Source organism: Urocampus carinirostris, chromosome 1 (genome assembly GCF_059441175.1).
Source record: "Urocampus carinirostris isolate Australia breed hairy pipefish chromosome 1, RoL_Ucar_1.0, whole genome shotgun sequence".
Classification (NCBI taxonomy): Eukaryota; Metazoa; Chordata; class Actinopteri; order Syngnathiformes; family Syngnathidae; genus Urocampus; species Urocampus carinirostris.
Genome location: NC_142349.1, coordinates 9,991,497 through 10,018,080, shown reverse-complemented (window position 1 = coordinate 10,018,080; position 26,584 = coordinate 9,991,497). Strand labels below are relative to the sequence as shown.

At 39.7% G+C, this 26,584-nt stretch overlaps 2 protein-coding genes and 1 pseudogene across 2 annotated transcripts in view; 2 read left to right on the top strand and 1 right to left on the bottom strand.

Annotated features, from left to right (window-relative positions):
- mei1 (meiotic double-stranded break formation protein 1) overlaps nucleotides 1–3,064 on the bottom strand; it is a 46,107-nt gene extending 43,043 nt beyond the window's left edge. The window contains exons 1-2 of the mRNA XM_088353299.1: nucleotides 2,576–3,064; nucleotides 219–342 (exon numbers count right to left, since the gene is read on the bottom strand). Of these exons, the coding sequence (XP_088209425.1) occupies nucleotides 219–342; nucleotides 2,576–2,749 (298 nt within the window). The 5' untranslated portion in view covers nucleotides 2,750–3,064. The remainder of the gene's footprint in view (nucleotides 1–218; nucleotides 343–2,575) is intronic.
- A 601-nt stretch (nucleotides 3,065–3,665) lies between these two features.
- Nucleotides 3,666–26,584, top strand: part of LOC148373491 (ankyrin repeat and fibronectin type-III domain-containing protein 1) — a 40,242-nt gene continuing 17,323 nt past the window's right edge. Inside the window, exons 1-13 of the mRNA XM_088325971.1 lie at nucleotides 3,666–3,720; nucleotides 6,108–6,206; nucleotides 6,480–6,759; nucleotides 11,811–12,011; nucleotides 15,860–15,973; nucleotides 16,128–16,225; nucleotides 16,296–16,386; nucleotides 19,174–19,281; nucleotides 19,436–19,535; nucleotides 21,139–21,268; nucleotides 22,731–22,850; nucleotides 23,050–23,156; nucleotides 23,547–23,661. Of these exons, the coding sequence (XP_088182097.1) occupies nucleotides 3,715–3,720; nucleotides 6,108–6,206; nucleotides 6,480–6,759; nucleotides 11,811–12,011; nucleotides 15,860–15,973; nucleotides 16,128–16,225; nucleotides 16,296–16,386; nucleotides 19,174–19,281; nucleotides 19,436–19,535; nucleotides 21,139–21,268; nucleotides 22,731–22,850; nucleotides 23,050–23,156; nucleotides 23,547–23,661 (1,569 nt within the window). The 5' untranslated portion in view covers nucleotides 3,666–3,714. The remainder of the gene's footprint in view (nucleotides 3,721–6,107; nucleotides 6,207–6,479; nucleotides 6,760–11,810; nucleotides 12,012–15,859; nucleotides 15,974–16,127; nucleotides 16,226–16,295; nucleotides 16,387–19,173; nucleotides 19,282–19,435; nucleotides 19,536–21,138; nucleotides 21,269–22,730; nucleotides 22,851–23,049; nucleotides 23,157–23,546; nucleotides 23,662–26,584) is intronic.
- Nucleotides 14,667–15,269, top strand: LOC148373492 (uncharacterized; annotated as a pseudogene).

Below are 26,584 nucleotides of genomic sequence, written 5' to 3'. Positions count from 1 at the left end.
TAGCAAGCCATGTACAACCATTATTGTGGGAGGCATTATTTGCTCAATATATGGGTCTTTTGCTCAATAACCTTTATTGCGGGCAAACATCAGAAAGTCTGTGTTAGGGGTCATGGGAAAGTGATGGATCCTTTTTTGGGGGGGATGAGGATGAATTAAATACAATTTCTCAAAATGTTAATTGCAATCCCAATGGGTATCCTTTGACTTTTCCTTACCCAGCAATGAATCAACAAAACGGAGGGAGACTTGGTGGTCTTGTTGGAGCAACTGTTTCAAGGCTCCGGGAAAACACTTTAACCACCCACTGACTGCAGACAAAGCATATGACTTCCTGACTGACTGTGAAAAGAGAGAGCGAAAATTGGAAAACTTGTGTTTTAAAGACGGATTTCCATAAGTGAAGTAAGTGAAATTGTTGATGTCCTCTCACTTGGAAAGAAAAGAAGGACCCACAAGGCCAATGAAATAACTTTAATTACTATGGCAAAACAATTGTAAAGCATGACTGATGAGACATGATATCAGGCATTGCTTTTACATTATGGTTGAATAGAATGTAAATACACACATGCCTACTATAAGATTTCAAATATAATATATTTTTAACGATTGATAAAATGCATAGATAAATGATGCCTCTTAAATATCTACGACAAAAACTTTTCATAATTTCCAATAACTACCTTTTAATTTATGGTAAGTTTATGTGTATTCTGCTGCCCAAACTAATGTTTAATAGACAGTGTGTATTATTTAGTGCCTGCTATAGGTAAAAAAAAAAATTGATTTACATAGTAATAAAAATACATTTTTTTTAGGTTTGAACAAATTTATTGACACTAAAAACAGAAAACAATCATGACAATCTCAACAGCAATTAATCACATTCACAATATTATATTCCAATATTACGTTTTTAACAGCAAACACAAAGTGAGGTTTGAACAAACCTTCTCGAAAATCAAACATATTCACAATTTCATTATATAACATCTTTGTTAGTGTCAATAGATCCGTCCAGGCCAAAGTCGATTGTCCTCGGTCTGAACAAATCCACCGACACCAACAGCAGCAAAACACAGCCATCAAGCATATTCACAATTTTTTTATATTTGACAATATGACGTGACGATATGACGTTTTAACATTTTTTCCTGACATTTTCAACATCAATTAAACAATTTCACAAGCCTTTTTTATATTATATAATATTCGTAGGTTAAGAAATGTGCATTTATTTTACGTAACATGAGCCTTACCTAGAGGGACCTGAAATGATTGTACTGTCTTGCTGCTACTAGTACCCCCAAAAGGAACAAAACCTTTGTGAAAGGCTCGGCAAAAGAAAAGAACAAGAAGAAAAATAAAGCGGTTTTCGTCACCTTGAGTCCTCGCAATTTGTATTCTTTGTGATTTTGGGTAATAATTTTTGACACAAAACAGTCACTACTAGTGGTCAAACAATACACAATGTGTTGGGATCAAGAGGTCAGAGGTTCGATTCCCAACGCCTCCATATTATATGTCGAAGTGTCCTTAGGCAAGACACTGAATCCAGAATACCCCCGATAAGCAGATAATTGTCTTGCATGGCTGACGCTGCTATCGGTGTGTGAGTGTGTGTCATACCTGTCAACCTCCACGGCTCCATGCCCGTACAAACTGTTGTATTTTCCCGTACAAAATAATCTTACACCATTTTTTTTTTCCGGAATGATGCATGATGGGAAATCCTCAGGTGGCAGACGCATGCGCACAGTAGCATCAAACCACTTGCTTCATTTGCAACGAAAAAAAAAAAAACGATACCGAGATGGAGGCTCCCGCGGCGAACTCGCTTGACTTGATTGATTTGCCGTTTGGTGATAGTCGGTGTTTACCGGATGGTAACCATAATTGACAAATTTGCGTTTTTCCGGATAGATTTTCTTGTACGTCGTACATCTTTTAAAATGCACAATAAACATACTTTGTACAGGAAAAACGTACAGGTTGACTAGGTATGGTGAGTGAATGGGTAAGTGTAAAGCACTTTGTAAAGCACTTTGGGAAACAGGCTATATAAATGCTGACCATTTACATTTACATATAAATTTATGTTGAATGTGAGCTGTTTGAAAGAAGTTTCTACACATCTTCAATTCGTTTTTTAAGACTCGTGGCCTGTTTGACAATATTGGTGTAGCGTTGAACTATATAAATAAAAAATTGGGGAACGATGTGAAATTGAAAATAACTAAGGTATAATTTAACTTTTACTGTCTTTTCTCAAAGCAATATTAAAAGCGGTTAAAATCGTCCTACCAGAGTTACATTTAAACAGACTATCGTTGTGGTTGAGTTCTATCAATGTATAAAACGTGTTGCACAACAATTTTGAAGCAAGGCCTGTGCAATGCTTCATAAGCTTAATGGAGGAAATAACTTTGGATATTTTTATTTCTCTAACAGAGTCAAAACGTATTTTAATGAAAGGGATCAGATAGGCATCGGGATACAAGTGTGTCAAAATTAAAAGGTGTTGGATGGTCGCTTGCTTTTTTCACAAACAATAAGATGAAAGGTTACTCACTGAAACGTCATTTCTTTCCAGCATTTCAATGACACAAGCCACACAGATAAGCAGACCTCCTCCCTCCGAAGTTCCCAAGTGCCCAGTCCATCTTGAGTCGTGTCTGAAGTGAATCTTGTCGTATATAATCGCCTCGTTTGCCATTTTGGTAATATCACATTCTAAATCACACATACAAACGATGAAAGACAAAAAAAGAAACACAATTGGGGGGAGTAAGTGTTGTCGAATTATTTTTGCTAAACGATGAGCTGAAATTAATGATGCGACATAAAGTACTTTAAACCTGGCATTGCTATCGAATTACGCTTTGTTAAATTGTGTTTTGCCGAGTTAAGTATAAAAAAATAAATGAATACTATTTACAATATTTAATCAAATTACCTTTCTGTATCCGCACCAAAATCAGTATGTTTTCATGCTAAATTTGGCTAGCTAGCTAAGAACTGGAACGCAAAGGCCTAACGTTTCTGAACCAGAATCTTTATTGATAAGAATATGAGCAACACAAAACGGTTGAGTAAAATGCTTTGCGGAATATTTTTAAAGTAAAATAATAAAATGTTGAAAGCGTCAAGAAAAGCGGATATTTAAAACGTATAGTGGCTCGTAGGTTAGTTTGAGCAGTTTCTGGTGAAGGCAAGACAATTTTAAACGGACAATGTGTATGATTTAGAGCCTTCGAGTCGTCAAAAAAAACTTTTCACCCATTTAAACAGTTATTTGTATTTCTTCTAACCCCACTTAAGTCAGCGATATATATATATATATATATATATATATATATATATATATATATATATATATATATATATATTTGCAGAGGAATGTATTGGACATTTGTTCAAAGCAGTACACGTTTTGCCCATGCAACATAGAAATGTCTTATATATTAAATAACACTCCGATTTGACACAAAGCCTCTAAAGCTAAGATAACATGAGCTGCACCCAGCTGGTCCGGGCTACCCCAAAGGAGGGGCATGAATGGGTGTGTTTCAACCTCCAGGATGAATACAAGTGCATCTCGCCCTGACAGTGCAAACATACTTAGTTCACACGTATGGATTACATCTCACCTGAAGATGGTTATTGTTTAAGAGGGATCAGAATGAAGAAAAAATATGGAATCTAAATGATATGAAGGTAAGCAGGACAACACATTCTGGAGCTTTTCAGATGATGACCAGTTTAGAGATTTTGTCATCATTCTGTTTTCACAGAATAAAATGCAAATCAGTTCTTAATCCTTTTTTTTTCCTCTCACTTCCACTCTTAGCTCAGAGCGTGTTGTGAATTTAACATGCAAAACCCCAAAAATTTATTTTGGCCATTCTTAATAAGTCATCACTATTTTTTTTTTAATAAGTACGTATCCATACACCTTCCCTCTCTGCGCTGTCCTTACAGATCCATTGCCTTCGCTTATCCGTGATGTTTTAAGATCATCTTCGTCTCCTACTTCCATAGTCAGCATTTTAACGGCGATGTAATGCGTAGCAAACAAACTAAAATAATTATACCAATAACATTGGTTGTTATTATCACCCTTTGCTGTCACATGCCCACATCCTGGCAGATGCAGGTACTCGGTAAGCAGGTACTGTCTGTTGTGTATCCCGAACAGAATTGGCATCATAAGGGCAACAACCTTTGTGTTCTGTCCTTAGAATGCTGATTGAACAGTGATAACTTAGTTTACTCATAGACGAAGTAGTCCAAACCATCGCCAGTTTGGAGGATATGATGAATAAGCACCTTTTGAGGATCTGTTACATTTGAAAGAAAAAGAAAAACATGAAATAGCTGTGCACTACAAAGTCAAGGAATGTCACAGTAAGACATTTTACACATGAAAAAAAATGAAGTTGGGATCAAAAGTTCATGTTTGGAGGAGAGATGAAGACCAAGATGCAATGATCGAGATGTGACCTAAAAGATAAAATGTATATTATTCATATTATTTGAGCACCTTCAAATTTTAAGATTCTTTTTGAGAGTGATTAGTTTAACAAATACTGAAATGTACTCATCAGATACAACACATTCTCAAAAGTTTCTTTTAAGACTACTGTGCAGTTTTGGTTATTACATTATTGAACATTTTAAAGTTACTTTTAACAACTTTTCACCATTAATCTATATTCTCATAACCCTGCAGATTAAAAATCGATCATCAAATAGTTTAATTGTGCATTTCTCGTGTCATGATTGTATCGGTATCTTTTTATTGCCTCTAAGAAACTTTGAGATTAAGTGGTATTTACCCATACAAAAATTAAAAATTTAAAAACTTGTCAGCATAGATCAAACCAAAACACTGCTACTTTTGTCCATAAGGTGCTGCTATAACCTAAGAAAACTGAATGTTTGTTAACACAAAATATTTTCTAACGATATTATGTCCTAGTGTAAATGTGGTATTTGGTGTCTGTGTAATAAGTATATAGTTAATTAGACAGTCAATACAAGGAGAGAATACAAATGCATTTTAAACTTGCAAGGAGAACAGGACGGGTCAGCAAAAATCTTTAAGATGCGAAATTCCAATCTGTTCTGTTTTCACAATACTCACTGTGGAATATGAGTTAAAAACAATACCAAAATGTTTTTATCCATCTCTCAAAGGATGATGATGAAAATGTTGCAAAGGCTTTAGCGAATGAATGATCAATCGTGGGTCTGCTTCAGAGAGCAGGTAAACCATGTTTGTTTATTAGTTAAGCCATTTTACTTCTTATCTCATAATCAACAAAAACGATTTTAATCAAAAGACTGTGTTTAGAATAGTGGGGAAAGCAAAGAAATATTTAAGCGAGATTGTCTTGCTATAGGATAATAAAATGCATGTGTGATCACGACAAACACTCAAATATCCCATCTCAACATATTAGAAATATTTACAAGTAGGGTTTAAGCCATAATCGTAAATATTAGAATACCATAAGGCTTTTAATATCTCAGTTGATTTGCAATAAATCCAGAATGTATAATTTTTTCATTGCATTTTAGAAAATAAAGAACTATAATATTCACATTTTCTGAGACACAATATCTGTCAACATGATTTTTTCAATATTGATCTGGTTGATTTTTTTGGAATGTAAGATATATTTTGAAAATACTTAATCAGTCTAAAGAGCAACATAATATTGCAAGAGTACATAAAACAAAGTAATTTTTGTAGTTTAGGTTACTGCTCAATTGTAGTTCAGAATTGCTTTTCTGATAGAAAAATCTTTCCAAGGTTGTATGTGCAGTTTCATTTGTATTATTTTCTTTGTATTTTTTACTTCTTTTTACACTTGCTTACTATCTTTCTAACATTCTTCTCATTTTCCTGTCTTCTCAGTTTGGGAGTCCTGTTTACTCTGAAGAACTAAGAATTTGTTTGTCCTTCCACCATCTTTACTGCATCTTTTTCCTTCCTGTCCCGGCCTCCTTTTCCCCTTTCTTTGCCTTGCTTTGTCATGTCTGTATCCATGAGGAACCCACAATGTCGCCGCCGCTCTTTTGGTCCCGTCTCACCCAAGCGGATATACAGAAACCTTTCATCCAGGCTGAGGGGAGGAGAGTCATCTTTTGGCGGGGGACCAGACACACCCCAGCGCATTGGAAAATCTGCAGATGCTGTAAGCATCTTATTTTAAGGGGTGATCACTGTTTGTCTGTTGACCTTAGATGAATGAGTCCTTTTCTAGCACAGTATTATTTACCAGGCTAGGCTGACACTCAACTTTGGAGTATAGAAAGTACTGGTATTTGTGTGAAATATATATCATTATGGTGATAGATAAAAATAAACTAATTGAAAGAGTCATTGTTGAAATAATCTCTGATAAATCTGGCCCTTGGCAAAAGATGTACTTATTTTTGACCATTCAATCTTTTTGATTCACCACTAGTACAAGACCTTGTGGGATGCGGTTGAAAACGAAGACACACTGGCCGTGCAAAGTCTGCTGTCCCGAATCCGCAACAACTCAGGAGGGGGAGGATGCGAAGGTGGAGGAAGCCCGTGGGAAAGAGGAGAAAAGAGAGACAGAGATTGGGTGAAGGAGCGTGAAAGGGGAGTCAACAGAGTGAGCGAACAGGGCCTTGTCCCCCTGGATGTGGCGGCGCTCACCCACAATTCTCCTCTGCTCCATGTGCTGGTCAAGGCTGGAGCTAAGCATAACCCTATTTGTAAGTACAAGCTCTCGTAATTGATACGATCTGTTCAGATTAAGTATAGGAATGCTAGCGGGATGTAAACCGTCACCATTAAGAGAACTGATCAAACAAAGGTCAAATCAATTCAAGTCACATTTATTTGTATAGCCCTTAATCACAAAAAGTCTAAAATGACTGCACAGGCCAGAATTACCCTGATCTGAAACATGCATGGTAAGGAAAAACTTAAAAATCTCAGCATGAGGAAAAAGAAAAGGATAAATAAGGGGCCAAACAAGAGAAAATCCCTTTTCCAGGCTGCAATAGATGTTGTTTTGGCAGCAATAGACAAAACATAGTCAACATCACCATCAAACATTGGTGATAACTAAAGTTGTTCAAGAAGTCCAAATCAGCGTTGGGGCACCTTCCCATCTAAGCCATCTGGTCAATGTGTTGTCTGGTGCTAGCGAGGGCTAGAGCCACAGAGCACACAGCGTGGCGGAAGGATACCGGACAAACATAGCAGCGACCTAAGTGTGGATTCCACTGTGCTAAAGAAAAAAAATACAAATTTCTCGACTCATGGATTTTTATTAAAATTTACTTTTGTACAATGTCCCGTCTAAGCTGCGCGCGTGCGCAATTGCGCACTGCCCGCACATTCTCAGCGCACAAGAAAATCTATCCAGCGCAATGTTCCCTCTAAGCTGCGTGTGTGCGCAATTGCGCACTACCCAGAGCTTTTCCGCGCACAAGAAAATCTAGCCAGCTCACAAAAATCAGGGCTCGAAATTGCTAATTAAGAAGTGAATTAAGTCAAAGTTACAGTGCATGAAGGTAAAACTACACGGGTTTCACTGACGCTGTGTTCTAAATGCTGTATTTTGATGTCAATGTCAGAGTAGAACCAAGTTGAGTAAAGTCAGTAGAGTTTTTCGAGAACCGGCTTCTTCGGCCCGGCTCATTAAAAAATTTCGGGTCCCAAATGGCTCTTCAGGTTGTTTTTGCTTCTTTAATCCCTACACGGCCAAATATTATGTAAAATTGTGCACAAAATGACTTAAAGGAAGGGGGGTGAAAAGTGAAAAGCTGAGAAAAAAATAAACAAAAGGAAGAGAAAAAAGAAGGAAAAAATCAGAAAAATCCAGAAAAAAAGAAAAGAAACAAACAAAGGAAAAAAGTAAATAGAGAACAAAAAGAAAAAAGTAACAGGAAAAAATAAACACAATGAGATTTTTAAAAGGAATTAAAAAAAAAGAAAAAAAACAGGGAAAAGAAGAAAAAGTTTGTGTTGCACTCAAATAATTTCCAACTATACCAAGTCAATCTTGTTGCCAACATTGTACTTCCACTAAAAAATACAGTTCTGTATCGTGCAACCGACTAAATAAGCCCCCCAAAATGTTAGTAATAGGTGACAAAAGATACCAGGGAAAAAAAGAAATGGAAATCTTGTGAAAGAATTGTTGTGAAAACAAATGACGTTTGTAGGTCGTACAACCTTTGAAATAATACATTAGTCAATTCATTCAAAAGTGAAAACATTTTTTGCATTGCCGGAAACTCAGCAAAATGTAACTTGATGTCAAGTTTTGGACATGTTTGATAATGGATTAGTTGCCACACTTGGAATTGCTGTTGCTCACTGTTGTTTCAAGCGTTGCACACCGACTTTGTGTGGACGCTCAGACCCGTGGAAAATTAGAGGGAACATTGCTTTTGTATGATACATTGGCATAACCAGCTCATCTTTGGGTGTGCTCAGATACCACCAAATTTAACCTAAGCACCCTCAAAAATTATAACATTTTTAAAACTTTTTTTTTCTTTAAACAAGGAGAGGATACGCTTAAAAATAATGAAAAACGCTAGATACATTTTTTTTACAGTAGAGCAAAAAAAAAGTTAACGCAGCATCGGAAATACTCCACTGCCTTTAAATTGTTCAGTCCATTTGATTTCCAGCATCGCTCTTGCCCCCCATCCCACACCTCTTTTGCTAGGCAAGTGTCACTTGCAGCATAGCGGCAGAGTCTGTGGAGGCTCTGGTGTACTAAGGTGAGAGTATGTTATACAGTGGTTAGGGGCCGGTCACACAGACATTTGCGGCTGAATCACGGCCAGAAATTTCTGCCTTTGAGGCGGACGCTATTGGACGCATTGAGATCGCCATTCAGACGAGATACAGCGGTGCTAAACACGAGGTCGGAAATTCGCGCGCGGGTGGCAGCGCGAAAACATTTTGCGCTGTTCAATTCTTGAGAGCGCGTGGACACAGCCTTTCACGTGTTTATCGAGGCTGGACCGCGGCCGTTAACTTCTGGCCGTGAAGCAGATGTCGTTGGGCGCTGTTGGACGTTTTGAGACCGCCATATACACGAGATAGAGCAGTGCTTTACTCGCGGTCGGAAATTTTCACGTGGTTGGCCGCGTTCAAAACTTTTGAGCTGCTCAAAAGTTTGAGCACGTGTTAAACCGCGTGCCGCACACGTGGTCAACACGAGGTAATGACGCGGAAATGACGCGGAACGACGTGCTCTGGCCGCGGCCAGGGCGTAGTTACACATGGGTAGGACGGGAAATTTCAGCGGGTAATCGTGGGCGGAGCATGGTAATAGCATGTTCTGCGCCTGTATCGCGGTGTTATTACGTGAAATTAGCGTGTTACGCGTGTGACAGTCAAACGCCTTTCTCCGCGTATATACAGCGCGATTTGCCGAGCACACCATTGTGCTCGTGACGTCAAGGGGGTGAACATGGATCACCGTCAGCGTAGTTTCTCTTCATTTCGAATAAATCTTTCGGTGCATCAACAATGGTCGTAGCAAGGCTTTGATGCTAGGTCCTTAGCTTGGCATGAGCTTGCTCTGTCCACTCCACTCATCGGCCCGGTATTGCAGTACCTCCGGGAACGGTGCATTCGCAATGATCGCAGCAAGGCTTTAGGGCTAGGACCTTAGCTTGGCCTTTTGGCTGAGAGTAAGTGTCCCGGCTCCTAGGCTTTGTAGCGTCTTATGAACTGACCGATAACGGATAATGGATAATGAATAACGAAGATAGATCAATAACCCTTAAAAACCCCAAAACCCCATAACGAAGATAGAACAATAACCCTTAAAAACCCCAAAACCCCCTTCTGGCCGAGAGTAAGAGTCCCGGCTCCTAAGCTTTGTAACGTGTTATGAACTGATCGATATTGAATAATTAGAAAAATAGATAGAACAATTACCCACAATATACCCCTCCCCGTCAGCGTAGTGATCTCGTCTTAACCCATATTTATTTCTTGACATTTCTTTTCAAGATAATAAAATAAATATGATGCCATAGTTTGAAATTTTGATATTCACGGGACTGTGTCTAAAGCGTTTATGAATTCTACAGCCCGATAAATACATTCCTGCCGAGATTTGCATTTCCTCGCTTCTCCAACTATTTATACCTCGTTTTATCTCACTTATGGGAAATGTAATGGCGAACATATAACCAAATTCACTTCGTCTTGCAATCGTTGGGAATGTAATACAACATAATCCATTCCGTCTTTATTTTTATTGTGAATGTAATCGAACGGTAAATCCCTCCCCCCTCGCGTGAACGCGCATTCCGCTGCGATCGTATTCTATATTAAATGCTTATTAAAACAATAAAGCGAGCTAATTATAATAATTGGGAGATCCTAGTCTATATAACGCGTTTATTTAAACAATAAAGTGCGATTGTATTCTACAAAATGCGTTTGTTAACGCGGATGAAAAGGTCAAAAGCGATCGCAGCAGAATGCGCGTTCACGCGAGGGTGTGTGTGTGGGGGGGGGGGGGTGTTGCGTAGGAGTCGGATTTGGGCACAACACCGGTTCGGGAGCTTTTATACCCGTGGTCCACACGAGAAAATGACGCAGAAATGACGCGATGAGGAAGCGGAACAGTCGCCGGCGTCTTTTTTCCGGCCATACCACAGACGAACGGCGGGTTGTCAAATTTTGCGCATTTTCCATCCCGGGCAACCACGGGCAAAAAAAAAACGCAAAATTTTAGCCGTGATTCAGCCGCAAATGTCTGTGTGACCGGCCCCTTGAACTACTATTTAACCACCAAATTGCAGAGTCTTGAATTAAATGCAGCATTGTCTAATAAGTTCCATGCTTCTCTTATGTGTGTGTGTTCTATATCAGAAACAATCAGTAAAAACGGGGCTTTGCGTCGTAATTAATGTAAATAGTAAATGTTCTGCCTTTTTATAGCGCTTTTCAAGTCACTGAAGACCTTTCAAAGCGCTTTACAATGGTGTTTGTGCTAAGGTGATGTTCACAAATGGGATGTGACCGTCCTGAACAGTGCCATCATGTGGACTTTATGGAAAACTGCTTTTACCTTCCTTTAGGCAGGAAATACATACTGTATCTATATTCATCGGAAAATGTCAAGAATGTTTGTGTCATGTTGTCCTACATTCACATATATTTCCACTATTAAACATTCTTAAAAAGTACCATGGAGACTCTAAGGAGCGGTAAAGAGCTGCATGCGGCTCCAGAGCAAGTTTAGCGAGTTAAGTCCATCTTTGTTGGTGACTGATCGCACCTTCCCCTGTCTTTTGGTGGTCTTGTCGGTCCAGAGTGTTTTGTTAACATGATGGTTTTTAGGGAAACTTAAGTTTTAAAAAGATGTACACGTACGTAATGCAAGTTCATCAAGCTGTTTTTTGTATGTGTACAACTCAGATTGCAACATTATTGAAGCACACGCATACACAGGCAGAAAAGGGTCGGGACAACTTTTCAGCAAATCTGAAAATAGAGCACGATGGGAATTTTCACGGAGAAGCAAATCCGCAATAAGTCAATCGCAATACAGCAAGGGATTACTGTACCCCAGATTTTTATTGTTTTTAATTCTAATTGATTGACAAATTTGGGGGAATTACTGGACTCGTTCTTTGTACAAACATAATTGACTGCGCTGGAATTTTGTATTAAGCACCAGTTTCACCAATGAAAAATTGCACCTCTGCCTTGAAATTAACTTCTGTAAAAAACATGTTTTTCTTAGTCTTTCTCTATTGTATGGTATAACCCCTAGTCTGCAGACCAGAAGAGTGGGCACTTAAGCTTGATGATCTTGTGACACTGGCAAAAGAAAAGGTGGATGAGAGGAAGCAGGAGTTATTGAAAAAGGCCGGGTCAGGGTCTCATGCACAAGCTGACATCCACAGACAGATCAGACTCTGGAGCCTCAGATTGCAACTTTACTGCCGGATGAAGGAGAATTTCCACAGAACAGGTCAGTGGCATACCAAAGATTTCAGGAATAAAACATTTTGTATTTTAAAGGTCAGTCCAAAGGACACAGGCATTGTGTTTACCCTTGAGGTTGTTACGATTATTCCTCCCTATGTGCACCTGCCATGACCCTTGTTGCTTTCATCTTACAAGCAATTACCTCATCGTTTTATGCGCTTGTTTCCACAGAGTAAAATGTCATGCTTGATTTGAGACTGTGAAATGATGCTCTCTCTCTCTGAGATTATAAAATCCAGACATGGGGACTTGAGACTTAGTGACTTGGACTCGAGTCGACTCGAGTCGCTGTTTTTATGACTTGTGACTTGACTTGGACTTGGCAATCTAAGACTCGGGACTTGACTTGTGACTTGACTTGCCCAAGAAAAAAATACTTGGGACTTACTTGGGACTTGAAGGTGAAGACTTGAGACTTACTTGAGACTTGCACATGTGTGACTTGGTCCCATGTCTGATAAAATCCAATATGTTTTGTTTTATTTCTGAGACAGAATCTCTCTGCCCTTGATCAAATCGTATTCACAATATTGAAAACAAAGGTACAAGAGAATTTGTCTTGTTTGTCTAAAATTTGCTGAGGTTACCCTAATACGATTCTGATATCATTATTTTAACTCTAGGGCATAAAAAATCACAATCGGCAATCTTTAGTCTGCCAATGAAAGTTTTTATTCCCTACAATGTCTGAACCATGCAATTGACTTGTTAAGTAGGTTTATGCGCAGTTGGAGCTACAATTTAAAAAGGATTGCCGCAGGCTCTTTTTTTGTAGCTCGATGCACGTTAGGGAAATTTGGTTGGACGTGCTATGCTTCGTTAGACGTTCCAGCGGTTTAGGCGTGATCTATGTTGGGTGAGCCTGGTGATTAACATTTTTGATTATTGAAAATAGACAAAACTTTAGACCAGGGAAATCAGGTACCACTTACCATGCAGGTGGCCTAATGTAATTGTGGTGAAGATTCTTTCTGCCCGCATGATGGATGCCATCATTTTTATTTTACAAAATGACACCAGGATGCATTTAACCCTTTATTTTTTTGTAAAAAATACATTATGAAATGAAATTAAAATATTATCAAGTTTATCAGGACGAACCATTATTTAATTTTAGAGAAAATTGCTTTAGATCAGGGGTGGGCGAACTTTTTGAGTCGCGGGCCGCATTGGCTTAAACATTTTTTGAAAGGGCCAGGAGGAGAAAAAAATTTTGATTACATTTTTTGTATATAGCGATACAGTCTCGAATACAAACCTCAACAATACCTGAGTGTAGCTCTTATGCTGTTAGACAGAGGAAAGAAAAGCTACTGGACTTGTTCTAGGTTTGAGGTAATATTTATTTTGTTAAATATAATAATAATTTCGGGCAGCATGGCGGGGCAGTGGTTAGCGCGTGTGCGGCACAGTTCTGAGGTCATGAGATCAAACCCTCCTGTGTGAAGTTTGCATGTTCTCCCCGTGGGTTGCGTTGGTTTCCTCCGGGCACTTTGGCTTCCTCTCACATTCAAAAAACATGCATGTCAGGTCAATTGGCCGGTCCAAATTGTCCCTAGGTGTGGATGAGCGAGAGACCCGTCTGTCCCTGTGTGCCCTGCGACTGGCTGGCAACCAGTTCAGGGTGTCCCCTGCCCACTGCCCTAAGACAGCTGGGATGGGCTCCAGAATCGAATTCATTAGTTACCAGTGGTGCTCACGGTTTCCCATACAAATTTATCCGAAATATTGTAGCCTCACATTGAGTCCAGCATTTATCATAAAGGAAGCCATACTCCAAACACATTGTATTTTTAGCTTTAAATTATCGATTTTTAAGTTCATCAATATGCATAATGATTGATAAGTCCAGAAGAAAAATAATATTTACACACAAATAAATAATGCACCTGGTTTGATTCTAACAAACTACATTTTATTTTCATGACAAGGAAAACTGAATTAAATGAAAGAATAGAGAACGTTTTTAACACAAGCACTTGCGGTGTTAGCAAGGGTAGGAGGGGGAAGAACTTATGTATCAGGTGAACAGTACTGATCAATAAACTCAGTTTTAAGATAAACATCTCTTTTAAATAATTAGGAATTATGTCACAGCGTGTCATAATGAAATATTTGCCTAAAAAACACCAAAGACCTGTTGTTGTGTTATCTTTTCCTGCGTGCCTCTTAAAACAAATGGGGCACCTCGGGGTTGGGGTGTGTGAAAAGCAGCATATGGCCTGACAGGAAGCTGCAGAAAGCCAGGTTCCTTGCATTTTTGGCAGTGAAACTTGAGGCTGTCCTAATCCAGATGACAGGGACGGAGAGAACCACATGCTCACCAAGCCTCGTTGCTCTGGGTTGTCAAGAGCCGAGACCTGGAGACCTTGGTCGGCCATCTTAAACCTGGCCCACGCGACTTCAACCCCTTAACATTTGAAAAGATTAGAGAGGCCTGTAATTCTCAACATGGATAAACTTCAACCATGAGATACAGAATGTGGGAGAAAAACGCAAAATCCTATTGTTTGCTTTTTAAAGAATTAATTTCAAATAACAGTGAAACCAAGTATATGGTCAAGCAAGATTCCTGGCTGTTGAAGAGGTCTCACTTCTTCTATTGAGATTTAATGAGGCTCCACTCTTATATCTATTAATGACTCCGGTTTTAGCTCATTATCGGTATAAAAGACAACTATCCATAACCTCAGTCAGTCACACTCCAAACCCCACAATGGCTATCACCAAAGAGCTGTCGAAGGACACCAGAGATAAAGTTGTAGACCTGCATCTGGCTGGGATGACGGAATCTGCAAAAAGTAAAACACTTACTTTAAAGAAGTCCTTAGTGGAAGCAATTATTAGAAAATAGAAGCAATTGAAGACCACTGATAATCTCCCTTTAACTGGGGCTCCGTTCAAGAGTGCATCCTGTGGCGTCCAACTAATAACAAGAACAATGAGCAAAAATCCCAGAAGCACACAGGGGGACCTAGTGAATGACCTTCAGAGAGTTGGGACCATAGTAATAAAGGCTAGTATCAGTAACACAATGTGCCGCCAGGGACTCTAATCCTGCACTACCAGACGTGTCCCTCTGCTGAAGTCAGTACCCATCCAAGCCCGTCTGCAGTTCCCTAAAAAGCTGGATGATCCAGAAGAAAACCGGGAGGATGTGTTAAGGTAAGATGAAACAAAACATTTTTTAGGAGAAACATCAGTTATTCTTGGAGGAGAAAGAATACTAAATTGCATCTGAAGAACACCATACCTACTGTGAATGCATATCTTTGGAAAGATCACGCCCTGGAGTGGCTTCGTTAGAAGCATTTCAGGATCCTGGAGTGGCCTAGCCAGTCTCCAGATCTTAACCCCATCGAAAATCTGTGGAAGGAGTTGAAAGTCTGTTTTGCCCAACAGTAGCCCCAAAACATCATTGCTCTTGAGGAGATCTGCATGGATGAATGGGCCAAGCTTGTGGAGAGTTACAGAAAACGGTGGGCCTCTATTATTGCTAACAAAGAAATGAGATTACTTTTGGTATTGACTAGACTATGCAGATACATTCTTTAAAAAGTAATCAATATTTCATGTTCTTTTTCACATTCTGTCTCTCATGGTTCAGGTTTACCTATGTTGACAATTGCAGGCGTCTTTAATATTTTCAAAATTAGTGGTTGACGGAATTGTTATCCGCCCCACTGTATATGCATATGTAGACACAGTGCCCAGGGGCTGACCGACGGGAGCATGGCTGCCAGTTTTCGCCTCCAACCATTTCTGGACAGTTGCACAGTTTCCCACACTGCTGATCATTTATTTTGAGAATGTTTGAAATATTTTGTCCAGAACTGCCATGTCCTCCGTGCCAAGTTTCCATTGTGGTGACCAGCAGCTCTTCTCTGTTTGTGGCCATTAAAGAACTTGAAGGTGACCGTTTGGGCCTCATCACCTGCTACAAGGGTAGGTTCTCAAACACATTTTAGCAGCTTTATAGTAACGCTGTGATTGTTTGTGTGAAGTTCTATCTATGAATGCATCATAATTACAACTTTCAAGTTATATCTCTACTTAGGAAAGAGTGTACGCTTTCAATACAATTGCTTTGTCATTGCAGTGGAATGGAGCACTTCTGCAAGCTTCAAGCGCATCATTGGCTCAACCCAAATAACAGAGACCAAGAATCCTTCCTGCAGCATCCAGGGACTTGTTGCTGTAAGCAGTTCGATGAAGTTGCTTCTCACAGTTCATTCAATATATTAATTTGGGGGCTCTTCAAAATCAGGGAGTGCATTACTACGTCAGGGCAAGTGCCTATAATGTGAAAGGATGGGGCCCGCCTCAGGTTTCTAATCCAGTCAGCGCTGCTCCCTCCAGTAAGTGTGCTTAAAAAAAATTTCAACTATTGCAAAGATTGCCTTGATGTGATAGTAGTGGGATCAACTCGGGTAGATAAGTGAATTATTAAAATGTGAAAGCTACAGAGATGTGAGGATGACATTGGGATTTTGTGCCATTCTTCAAACAAGCATTCTTTACTGCTTGCCTTTCCCTTCTACCTGATTTTTTTGTTACATAAGTGTGCCAAGAAGTATTCAACTAAACCTAGCTGACTAGTTAGCACCTCCGCCTCACAGTTCAGAGGCCCTGGGTTCAATTCCAACTACTGATTGCCTGTGTGGAGTTTGCATGTTCTCACATTTCCTTACTGGGTTTTATACGGGCAATACAGTTTCCTCCCATGTCCCAAAACATGCATGTCATGTTGACTGGAATGAATGAGAGTGTGAATGGTTCTCTCCGTGTGCCCTGTGAATACCTGGCAACCAATTCAGTTTCTTTCAACGAAATGGAAATATAAATGTCATTGCCTGCATTTTAAGGGTGTTAAACTTCAAGGCCAGAAAAATCTGGAACAAACTAGAGTGTGTGACACCACACACAGTATCAAGCAGTCAACTTAATAGCTATGGCTTTACCAAAAGCATGATAATTATTTGATTAAACAACTTGAATTATTTAATACACCCTGAATCATAAAAGTAAGTTGACTCAACAAAACTTTTACCGTAGACAACCAACGGGTCATATATTTCCTTAAAAAAATAGTTATTGGATTCTTCAGGGTTAAAGTTGAATCGTTGATTCACTCTGTGCAATACCTCGCACTCCATTCCACCAACTGCAGCCACATCACAACCCAAGTACTTAAAGCTTGAGGCTGGAAGGAGACCAAGAGGAAGGCCGCAATTGACTTGGATGGATGGTGTTATGAGTGCACTGCAGGAAAAAGGTCTAAATATAGTGGAAGCTAGAGCTATTGTTGGTGTTAGGAATGGGTGAGGTGTTGTAAAAGGATAGTGTGATGTTTGGGCGCATTCTAAGGGATGGGCAGGGCACCTGTATGATGCGGCAGGGGTAAACCAGTGAAAGCTGTCGGGCCCTGCTGTTGAACAAAAGAGTGTGTTGCTGACCCGAGTGACATGGCCGCTTTCTTGTGTCCCGTTTCATCTGGATGGACTAAAGCAGGGGTGTCCAAACTACGGCCCGCGAGCCAACTGTGGGGGTTGCTCTACACCAGTGTCCAAACTACGGCCAACTACGGCCCGCGGGTCAGTTTTTATTGGCCCGCAGCATATTCTGAAAATATAGTAAAATGTGGCCCGCACATGGCGCTTGTGCTCAAATCTGTTGCACTTCTCAGTTTTAACACTAGATAGAGCCAGTAACGGAAAAGGTGCTTCCCCACCCATGTATTTGGGATCCCCTGAACTGGAAAACGTTGGAATTGTGTTTTGAATGAATGAAAGCTTTATTTCGAGCATTAAAATAAAAACAGAACAAAAACAATGAGTCAACAAAAAAATAATTTTACATAACATGTTCGAAAAGGGGTAGTCAGAAGCAGATGCTTATTTTCCCTACCCGTTTATCTTCCCTATTGAATACATTTTACAAATCCTCTTCTCCTCTAGTGTCTAATATAACAAAATCTCATGGATATACTTATCACATATGTCAGATATCAATAATTACAATAATCACATATTTTATACACTAATCTTCGTAATACCCATCCCTCAATGTCAATGTTTTATTTGCTTATTTAATGAACTTTCTTGTCATTCATTTGAACTGTCATTGAAATTAAAAGTGTATTACAGTGTAACTTATTCTGTCACAAAATAGATTGATAGTTAATTCTAAACCATATCAGTGCAGATAAACGTAAATTTTGCTAATTAAAATAGATTAACATCAAAATTAGAGTAGATGACTATCATACCGAAAAATAAATAAAACATCCATCCATCCATCCATCCATCCATTATCTGCACCGCTTATCTTCAGTAAGGTCGCAGGGGTGCTGGAGCCCATATCAGCTGTCTTCGGGCAGGGGACACCCTGAACTGGTTGCCAGCCAGTCGCAGGGCACAGAGGGACAGACAATTCGCTCGCTCATTCACACCTAGGGACAATTTTGACCGACCAATTGACCTGTCATGCATGTTTTTGGAATGTGGGAGGAAGCCGAAGTCCCCGGAGGAAACCCACACAACCCACGGGGAGAACATGCAACCTCCACACAGGAAGGTTCGATCTCATGACCTCAGAACTGTGCCGCACACGCGCTAACCACTTTTTTCTTCTCCTGGCCCTTTCAAAAAATGTTTAAGCCAATGCGGCCCGCGACTCAAAAAGTTTGCCCACCCCTGGACTAAAGCATGAGCAACCTGGGTGCCGAGGTGCTTAACTTGTTTGGGTGTTTGGTCATTTGGGTTGGCTATGGTAAAAGTTTTTGTGTTTTTTGCTACTTTTTACTTTTTTCTTTTCTTTGTTTTTGTATGTGTTTGTCTTGCTGTCGATCACCCCTCTCGAGGGATATGACCAGGGTAGATAGGTAGATAGATTGATAAAGTTGAATTGGATTAACCTAAAAAGACTTTGTTTCAACAACAGCCACCTAATTATTTCAATTTGCGAGCATCTTTTTCTATCCCCCTCCGGTTGACCAGTTAATATATAATTTTAATTGAAAGTGTGATAATGGCGCTTTAACAATTGTTTAGTTGTTTCCAACAAAATCAGTTTCTGTATTCCCAAAGGCTTTCAGATTTTTAATGCAATCAACCTCTTACATAACAGGTTTTGTTCCTTTGCAGGTTGGAGAGAATGTCCTGGTGTGAAGTCTCAAAACAGAAACCATGAGGCCCTAGTGAGGAAGCTTCTGGAAGATGCAGGAGAGCCCAATAACAAAGGACACTACAAAGGTAACGAACCTTTCCTGGTAAAATTGTAAGTTTAAGAGATGACTCTTTGCTACGCAGACCTTCCTGACATTCTCAAAAGCTTCACGTGAAAGTAAATAAAATAATAATGCAGAAAGTAACTTCTAGCAGTCATCACCTATCTCTTATTTTACAGAGAATCCAAAAGACCAAAGTCATAGCAAGCGTCTGTCAATGTCTAGGGGCATCAAACAACTGTTCCAATCTGCTACCAAGTTTGTTCGTCTTTTACAGAGGTAACACGGAAACTTACTCGCCTTTTTTGGTTCACTCTGCTAACACTTCTAGTCAATGCGCTGTAGTTATGTAGAATAGTGTTTATATAGAGATGAAACATATGATAAATAAAAACACTTAATAAAAGTAAAATGTTTTTATTTGTTTTACGACTTCCAGTTGTATATGTGGGAGGGGATTGGCTGATATATAGGGCATGTTTAGCCAAGTGAAGAACACAAACTAAGACAAGTCTAAGAGTGGAGTGCTGTAACCGGCAACCTAAATGATGGGAACCTTTTTTTTCTAGTAATTGTAGTACTCTGTACAGAACTAATGGGTTTTGATACTCTTTTAATCAGGGTTTGTACAGGTGCTTGAAATCCCTAAATGCACGAATTTTAATGTTCAAGGATTAAAAAGGCTTTCAATTTTGGTTAAAGTGCTTGTAAATGTTTGGAATTGTTGCCATGTTTGACAACACGTCTGCTTAAAAGTGATGCCGACTCTGATGGTACTGTCCAATGAAGCGTCGTCGTGCATGCTACACCTAAACAGGGCACTATGAAATGTGTATTAGTGCAAGGTTAATATATCAATTAGGGTAATTTATTGTGGGTCATGCAAAAAATTAAGGTTGGATTTACTAGTGGTAAATTTTAATAACAAAAACTTCCTCTACTGTAAATGTAAGCTACACATTACTTTCTTTTTAACTCAACACCTATATGGAAAGAGATTTGTTTCAAAGACAAATATTTTCACAATTTCCCCAAGATCTAAAACCCATGTCTTGATCAATGCACACGCAAGAATAAGATTCACATATGTAAACCACAAATATATCTGTGGCTCTGCAAAATACATGATTCACACTGGGACTGGGGAAATTGGAAACTTGGCTCTGAAAGTCCTTAACGTGCTTGAATCTGACCATGAAAAAGATTTATGAAACATGTTTCATGTATTTTGTGGAATGTCCTTTGCCTGGTACTACTTTGCAAATTGTAATTTTTAGACATGCCAAGAATAAAACCTAATTTTGCTCAAAACCTTTGACCACACCATTTGCAGGTTGCAGGTCATTTTCCAAGCTCACCCCTGATTGTCCATGTCAAATTCTTAACCTTCCTGAATGTACCCCATTTTCTTTGTGGTCAACTGATAAAAGAAGGGTTTAATAAGTAAAGAAGAGGCGATACTAAAACAGACTTATGCATGGTTTATATTCAGGCATGAAAATAAGTTTGAAACATTTCTATTATGGCAGCAGCCCTTGGTTTTACAGGGTACTGACTTACTTCATTTTTTTATTGAGACATTGAGATACTTGGAGGAGTCTATTTGGGTAATAGAACAATTTATCAAGACTAAAAAGCAATCTCAACAAGGTGGTGGTTGTCATGACAACAATCTCACTGAACCACAAGTATGGACCTTGAGAGAATCCACACGACTTGGTTTATTGCTTATTGATCGGAAAGGAAGTTGGCAATATATTGGAATCTACCAAGCAGTAGACTTCTGCTTCTCCTTGCTGTTATCATACACTGAACTGTTTCAAATAGTCTCAAATGTCATAAGGTTCTCCCTCCTTCTGTCTTGATCTCTAAATTAAATTAGGGGGGTTTACTTGACAACCGTGTTCTACCACAAGGAAAGCATCCTAGTGACAGCTGAAGATCAGCTCCCATTGGTGGAGATCCAGTGCTGCTCAACCACCCTCACTCACAACTTTGTTTGGTTGGCCAAGGTGAGATCCTTGACATATCCATATACATTCAACACACACACAAACATTTCCTTCCATATACTGCCAAAAAAAAATTTCATTTGAAAGGGATGAAAGCGCAAGTCATTAAAATGTCCTCCCTCTTAAGCATGTTTGAGCCTGGTGAGATGTTGTAGAGCAGGGGTCTCAAACGAGCGGCCCTCGTGGTGAAAATTGGAAGCCCCTAAAGGGACAGTGCATTATTAGGTGCCTCCTGGTGGGAAAAAAATCCTTAAAAAACAAATACTGATTTCAAAAAAGCAGAAATACATAAACTATACAATAAACGTCCGTGTTTCAAAATACTCAGGTATACAAATTTAAATTAATTTAACATGGCAAAAGCCTCACTTATACGGACAGCGCTGACTTGTCGGTCATCTTGCTGCTACAGCATACCTGTCAACCTCCACGGCTCCATGCCCTTTCAAACTATCGTATTTTCCCTTACAAAATACAAAATAATCTTACACCATATTTTTTTTTCAAACGTGTTTATTTATGTAGTTTAGCATGTTATATTGTACATGTGTTTCGTTATATCATATATATTGTTAATTAACATTTTGTTGTGAGATACTGAGTTGCTCGACATGAATGAGGATTATTATACAAAAAAGTTCAAAAATTAAGTAGCTTGGACGTTCACTGTATACTGATAAAAGGGATAACCACAAACCTGTCTTTTTTGATTTTCTTATATTATACTTCCTTTTTTTCTTAACTTCTTTATACAACATAATAATTCGTAAAATAATGCATCAAAGCAAGTGAGCCGTTTGAGAGCCGGCTCTCTTTAATGTGTTGAGCCGAAAAAGCCAGTTCTCTAACTGCTCTGCTTTCACTTTGTTCACGTGTGATCGGAATGATGCATGACGGGAAATCCCCAGGCGGCAGACGCATGCGCACAGTAGCAGCCAACTGCTCGCTTCGTTTGCAACGAAAAAAACGATACCGAGATGGAGGCTACCACAGCGAACTCGTTTGACTTGATTGATTTGTCGTTTCGTGATAGTCGGTGTATACCGGATGGTACCCATAATTGACAAATTTGCGTTTTTCCGTACAGATTTTCTTGTACGTCGTACACGTTTTAAAATGCATAATAAACGTACTTTGTGCGGCAAAAACGTACAGGTTGACAGGTATACTACAGTTACCCCCAAAAACAAAACAAAAAACTGTATTTTTTTTGACCAAGCTTTTTTATTCTCCATCTTTCTTCTTCTGCACAATAAAGCAACGTCTAGTGGTCAAAATCTATACACTGCCCCTTTGATGTAAGCCCGCGTAAAATATTGATTGATTTATTCACTTTAAGTATGGAGGAGTTATACAGTACCCTATCACAAACTCTTGTATTCAAGTCAAGTCATGTTTATTTGTGTAGCTCTTTCATTGCAAGAAGTGCAGTTTATAATTAAGGGGTATCGGTTTCTTGCAGCTGTCTTGTGCATGGCAGCAAGTGCCAAGGCTTCAGCAAGCACTCTCCTCTGCTCATTCATCTTCCTCATCCCTACTACAGAACAGGCACAATATATTAAAAGCGGTCTCCCACCTGCAGGTAGGAAGTTGGATTGCTGATTCTGTAAGAAATAGTAATAATTAAAATAAATGAATTATCTATGAACATATCTTCTTAATGCAACCTCACTTTACCGCCCTAAACTAACCTCAATCCTCTTCTGTAAAAACAATCTTCGAAAGTAACACACAGTGTATTCATCCCGATGTTTACCCATCCTCTTTGCTTTGCTGCCAAGTCTTCAATGGGGGCAATGGATCTTGGCCAAATGTACTATGAACCACTCAAAGACCGACAGGGCAACATATTACTTGTGACCTTAAAAGAGTACCCAAATGCTACAAGGTAAGTGCTGGTTCCAATCAGACAACCCGAAAAGCTCTGTCAACAAAATTCTTTTTAACTTCTGTTTGAAACATTGTTCTGTAGTGTTTTTAGTTCTTAGTCTGGGCCAAAAGCTATTAGATTGCACTATCAAGCTAACATTGAATAGAAAACACGTCCTTGGAGATTGCATATGAACAGCGCTCTTGCTCTCTATGAAATAAAATATGAACTATTATCCTTGTTGTAAAAAAAGAGCAATTGTCTATATAACTCAGTCTGTGGCCTTTCATTAATCACACAGTTATACAAAGTATTCCAAAAATGTAACTTCCTTTAATGAAGTATTTACTCTCGTCCATCTGTCATTTCATATAATACATTGGTGCATCTGGTTTACTTCGATTGAAGCCCTCCTGAGCCTCCACTGCAGTGGACACCCCTGGCTCGCCTGGAGAAGAACCGTGGCAGACTTCCTTTACTGCCTGAACCCACTGCAATGGATATGCTCTACGAACACCTGAGGGTGAGGCGTGTTTGCTTTAAAACAGAACAAAACATAGAGAGTGCGGTAAAAAAGAGACTGACCATGTTTAGATATTCAACCTGAAGCTATACCTATATATATATATATATATATATATATATATATATATATATATATATATCATCTCATCTCATTAGCTGCACCGCTTATCCTCAGTAGGGTCGCGGGGATGCTGGAGCCCATCCCAGCAATCATAGGGCAATGGGCAGTGGGGACACAGAACTGGTTGCCAGCCAATCACAGGGCACACAGGGACAGACAACTCGCTCGCTCATTCACACCTAGGGACAATTTGGACCAGCCAATCCACCTGAAATGCATGTCTTTGGAATGTGGGAGGAAACCGGAGTGCACTGGGAGAACATACAAACTCCACACAGGAAGTCCGGTAGCTGGATTTCAACCCAAACAGGAGGTTCCTAAGACCTTTGAACTGTGCCGCACACGTGCTAACCACTGCCCCGCCGTGCTGGCCATATATATATATATATATATATATATATATATATATATATATATATATATATATATATATATATATATATATATATACACAGTTCATGTCATGGGAACCTGTCGTGGGTTCAAATCCAGCTCCAGACTTCCTGTGCGGAGTTTGTATGTTCTCCCCGTGCTTGCGTGGGTTTCCTCCGGGCACTCCGGTTTCCTCCCACGTTCCAAAAACATGCATTTCAGGTTAATTAGCCGGTCCAAATTGTCCCTAGGTGTGAATGAGCGAATGAGTTGTCTGTCCCTGTGTGCCCTGCGATTGGCTGGCAACCAGTTCAGGGTGTCCCCTGCCCACTGCCCGGAGATGGCTGGGATGGGCTCCAGCCCCCCCGCGACCCTAATGAGGATAAGCGGTACGGCTGATGAGATGAGATGAGATATATATATATATATATATATATATATATATATACTGGACTGTCTCAGAAAATTAGAATATTGTGATAAAGTTCTTTATTTTCTGTAATGCAATTAAAAAAACAAAAATGTCATACATTCTGGATTCATTACACATCAACTGAACTATTTCAAGCCTTTTATGATTTGAATATTCAGGGATCAGAATGGAGATTTTCATTTTCAGCTGAAATAGCCAGGGTCCAGGAATAAAGCATGGCGGAGAAACCAACCAATTTTTCTAACGGCCGCCAGGGTGCGCCAGAGCAATAAAGGAAAGAGTGAGACAGTCGGATTTTGAATTTGTTTGCTACGCAAGAGAAAAAGTGAAAAAGTCGGAATGCCTTTGGGGTTCAAAAACAGCGGAAATCCGCGGATCCGCGGAAAATTCTGATCCCTGAATATTGCTGAATTTGGCTTACAGCTTAAGAAAACTCAAAAATCCTATCTCAAAATATTAGAATATCATGAAAAAGTATACAAGTAGGCTATTCAACTAATCACCTGAATCATCTAATTCACTCGAAACACCTTGCAAGGTTTCCTGAGCCTTAAAAACACTCAGCTTGGTTCAGTAAACTAAATCACAAGTATGGGGAAGACTGCTGATCTGACTGCTGTCCAGAGGACCATCATTGATACCCTCCATCAGGAGGGTAAGACACAAAAAGAAATTTCTCAAAGAGCAGGCTGTTCACAGAGTGCAGTTTCAAAGCATATCCACAAAAAGTCTGTCGGAAGGGAAAAATGTGGCCGGAAACGCTGCACAACCAAGAGAGATGACCGCAGCCTTAACAAAATTGTGAAGAAGAGCCGCTTCCAGAATTTGGGGGAGCTTCAAAGACAGTGGGCTGAAGCTGGAGTCCAGGTATCAAAAGCCACAGTTCACGGACGTGTCCGGGAAATGGGCTACAATAGCCGTATTCCCATGGTCGAGCCACTTCTGAACTCAAGACAACGGAAGAAGCGTCTGACTTGGGCTATGGAGAAGAAGCACTGGACAGTTGCAGAGTGGTCCAAAGTCCTCTTTTCAGACGAAAGCAAGTTTTGCATTTCATTTGGAAGTCAAGGCGCCAGAGTCTGGAGAAAGGCTGGAGAGGAGCAAAATCCAAGTTGCTTGAAATCCAGTGTGAAGTTCCCGCAGTCAGCAATGGTTTGGGGAGCCATGTCAGCTGCTGGTGTTGGTCCACTGTGTTTCATCAAGTCCAGAGTAAATGCAACTGTGTACCAAGAGATTTTAGAGCACTACATGCTTCCACCTGCTGAAAAGCTCTATGGAGATGAGGATTTCATTTTCCAGCATGATCTGGCACCTGCCCACAGTGCCAAAACCACCAGTAACTGGTGCACTGACCATGGCATCACTGTCCTTGATTGGCCCGCTAATTCCCCTGACCTGAACCCCATCGAGAATTTGTGGGGTATAGTTAAGAAGAAGATGAAAGACACCAGACCTGCAAATGCAAATGAGCTGAAGGCCGCTATCTAAGCATCCTGGGCATCAATAACACTTTAGCAATGCCACAGGCTGATTGCCTCCATGCCACGCCGGATTGATGCAGTAATCCCTGCAAAAGGATTCCCAACCAAGTACTGAGTGCATCAATGGACATTTTCAAATGTTTGATTTAGTTTTGCTGTTATAAAATTATTTTTTTACTTGGTCTGAGGAAGTATTCTAATATTTTGAGATAGGATTTTTGAGTTTTTTTCAGCTGTAAGCCAAAATCAGCAATATTCAAATAATAAAAGGCTTGAAATAGTTCAATTGATGTGTAATGAATCCAGAATGTATGCCATTTTTGTTTTTTTAATTGCATTACAGAAAATAAAGAACTTTATAACAATATTCTAATTTTCTGAGACAGTCCAGTATATATATATATCCATCCATCCATTATCTTTCACTTATCCGAGGTCGGGTCGCGGAGGCAACAGCCTTAAATGGGAAGCCCAGACGTTCCTATCCCCAGCCACCTCCTCCAGCTCATCCGAC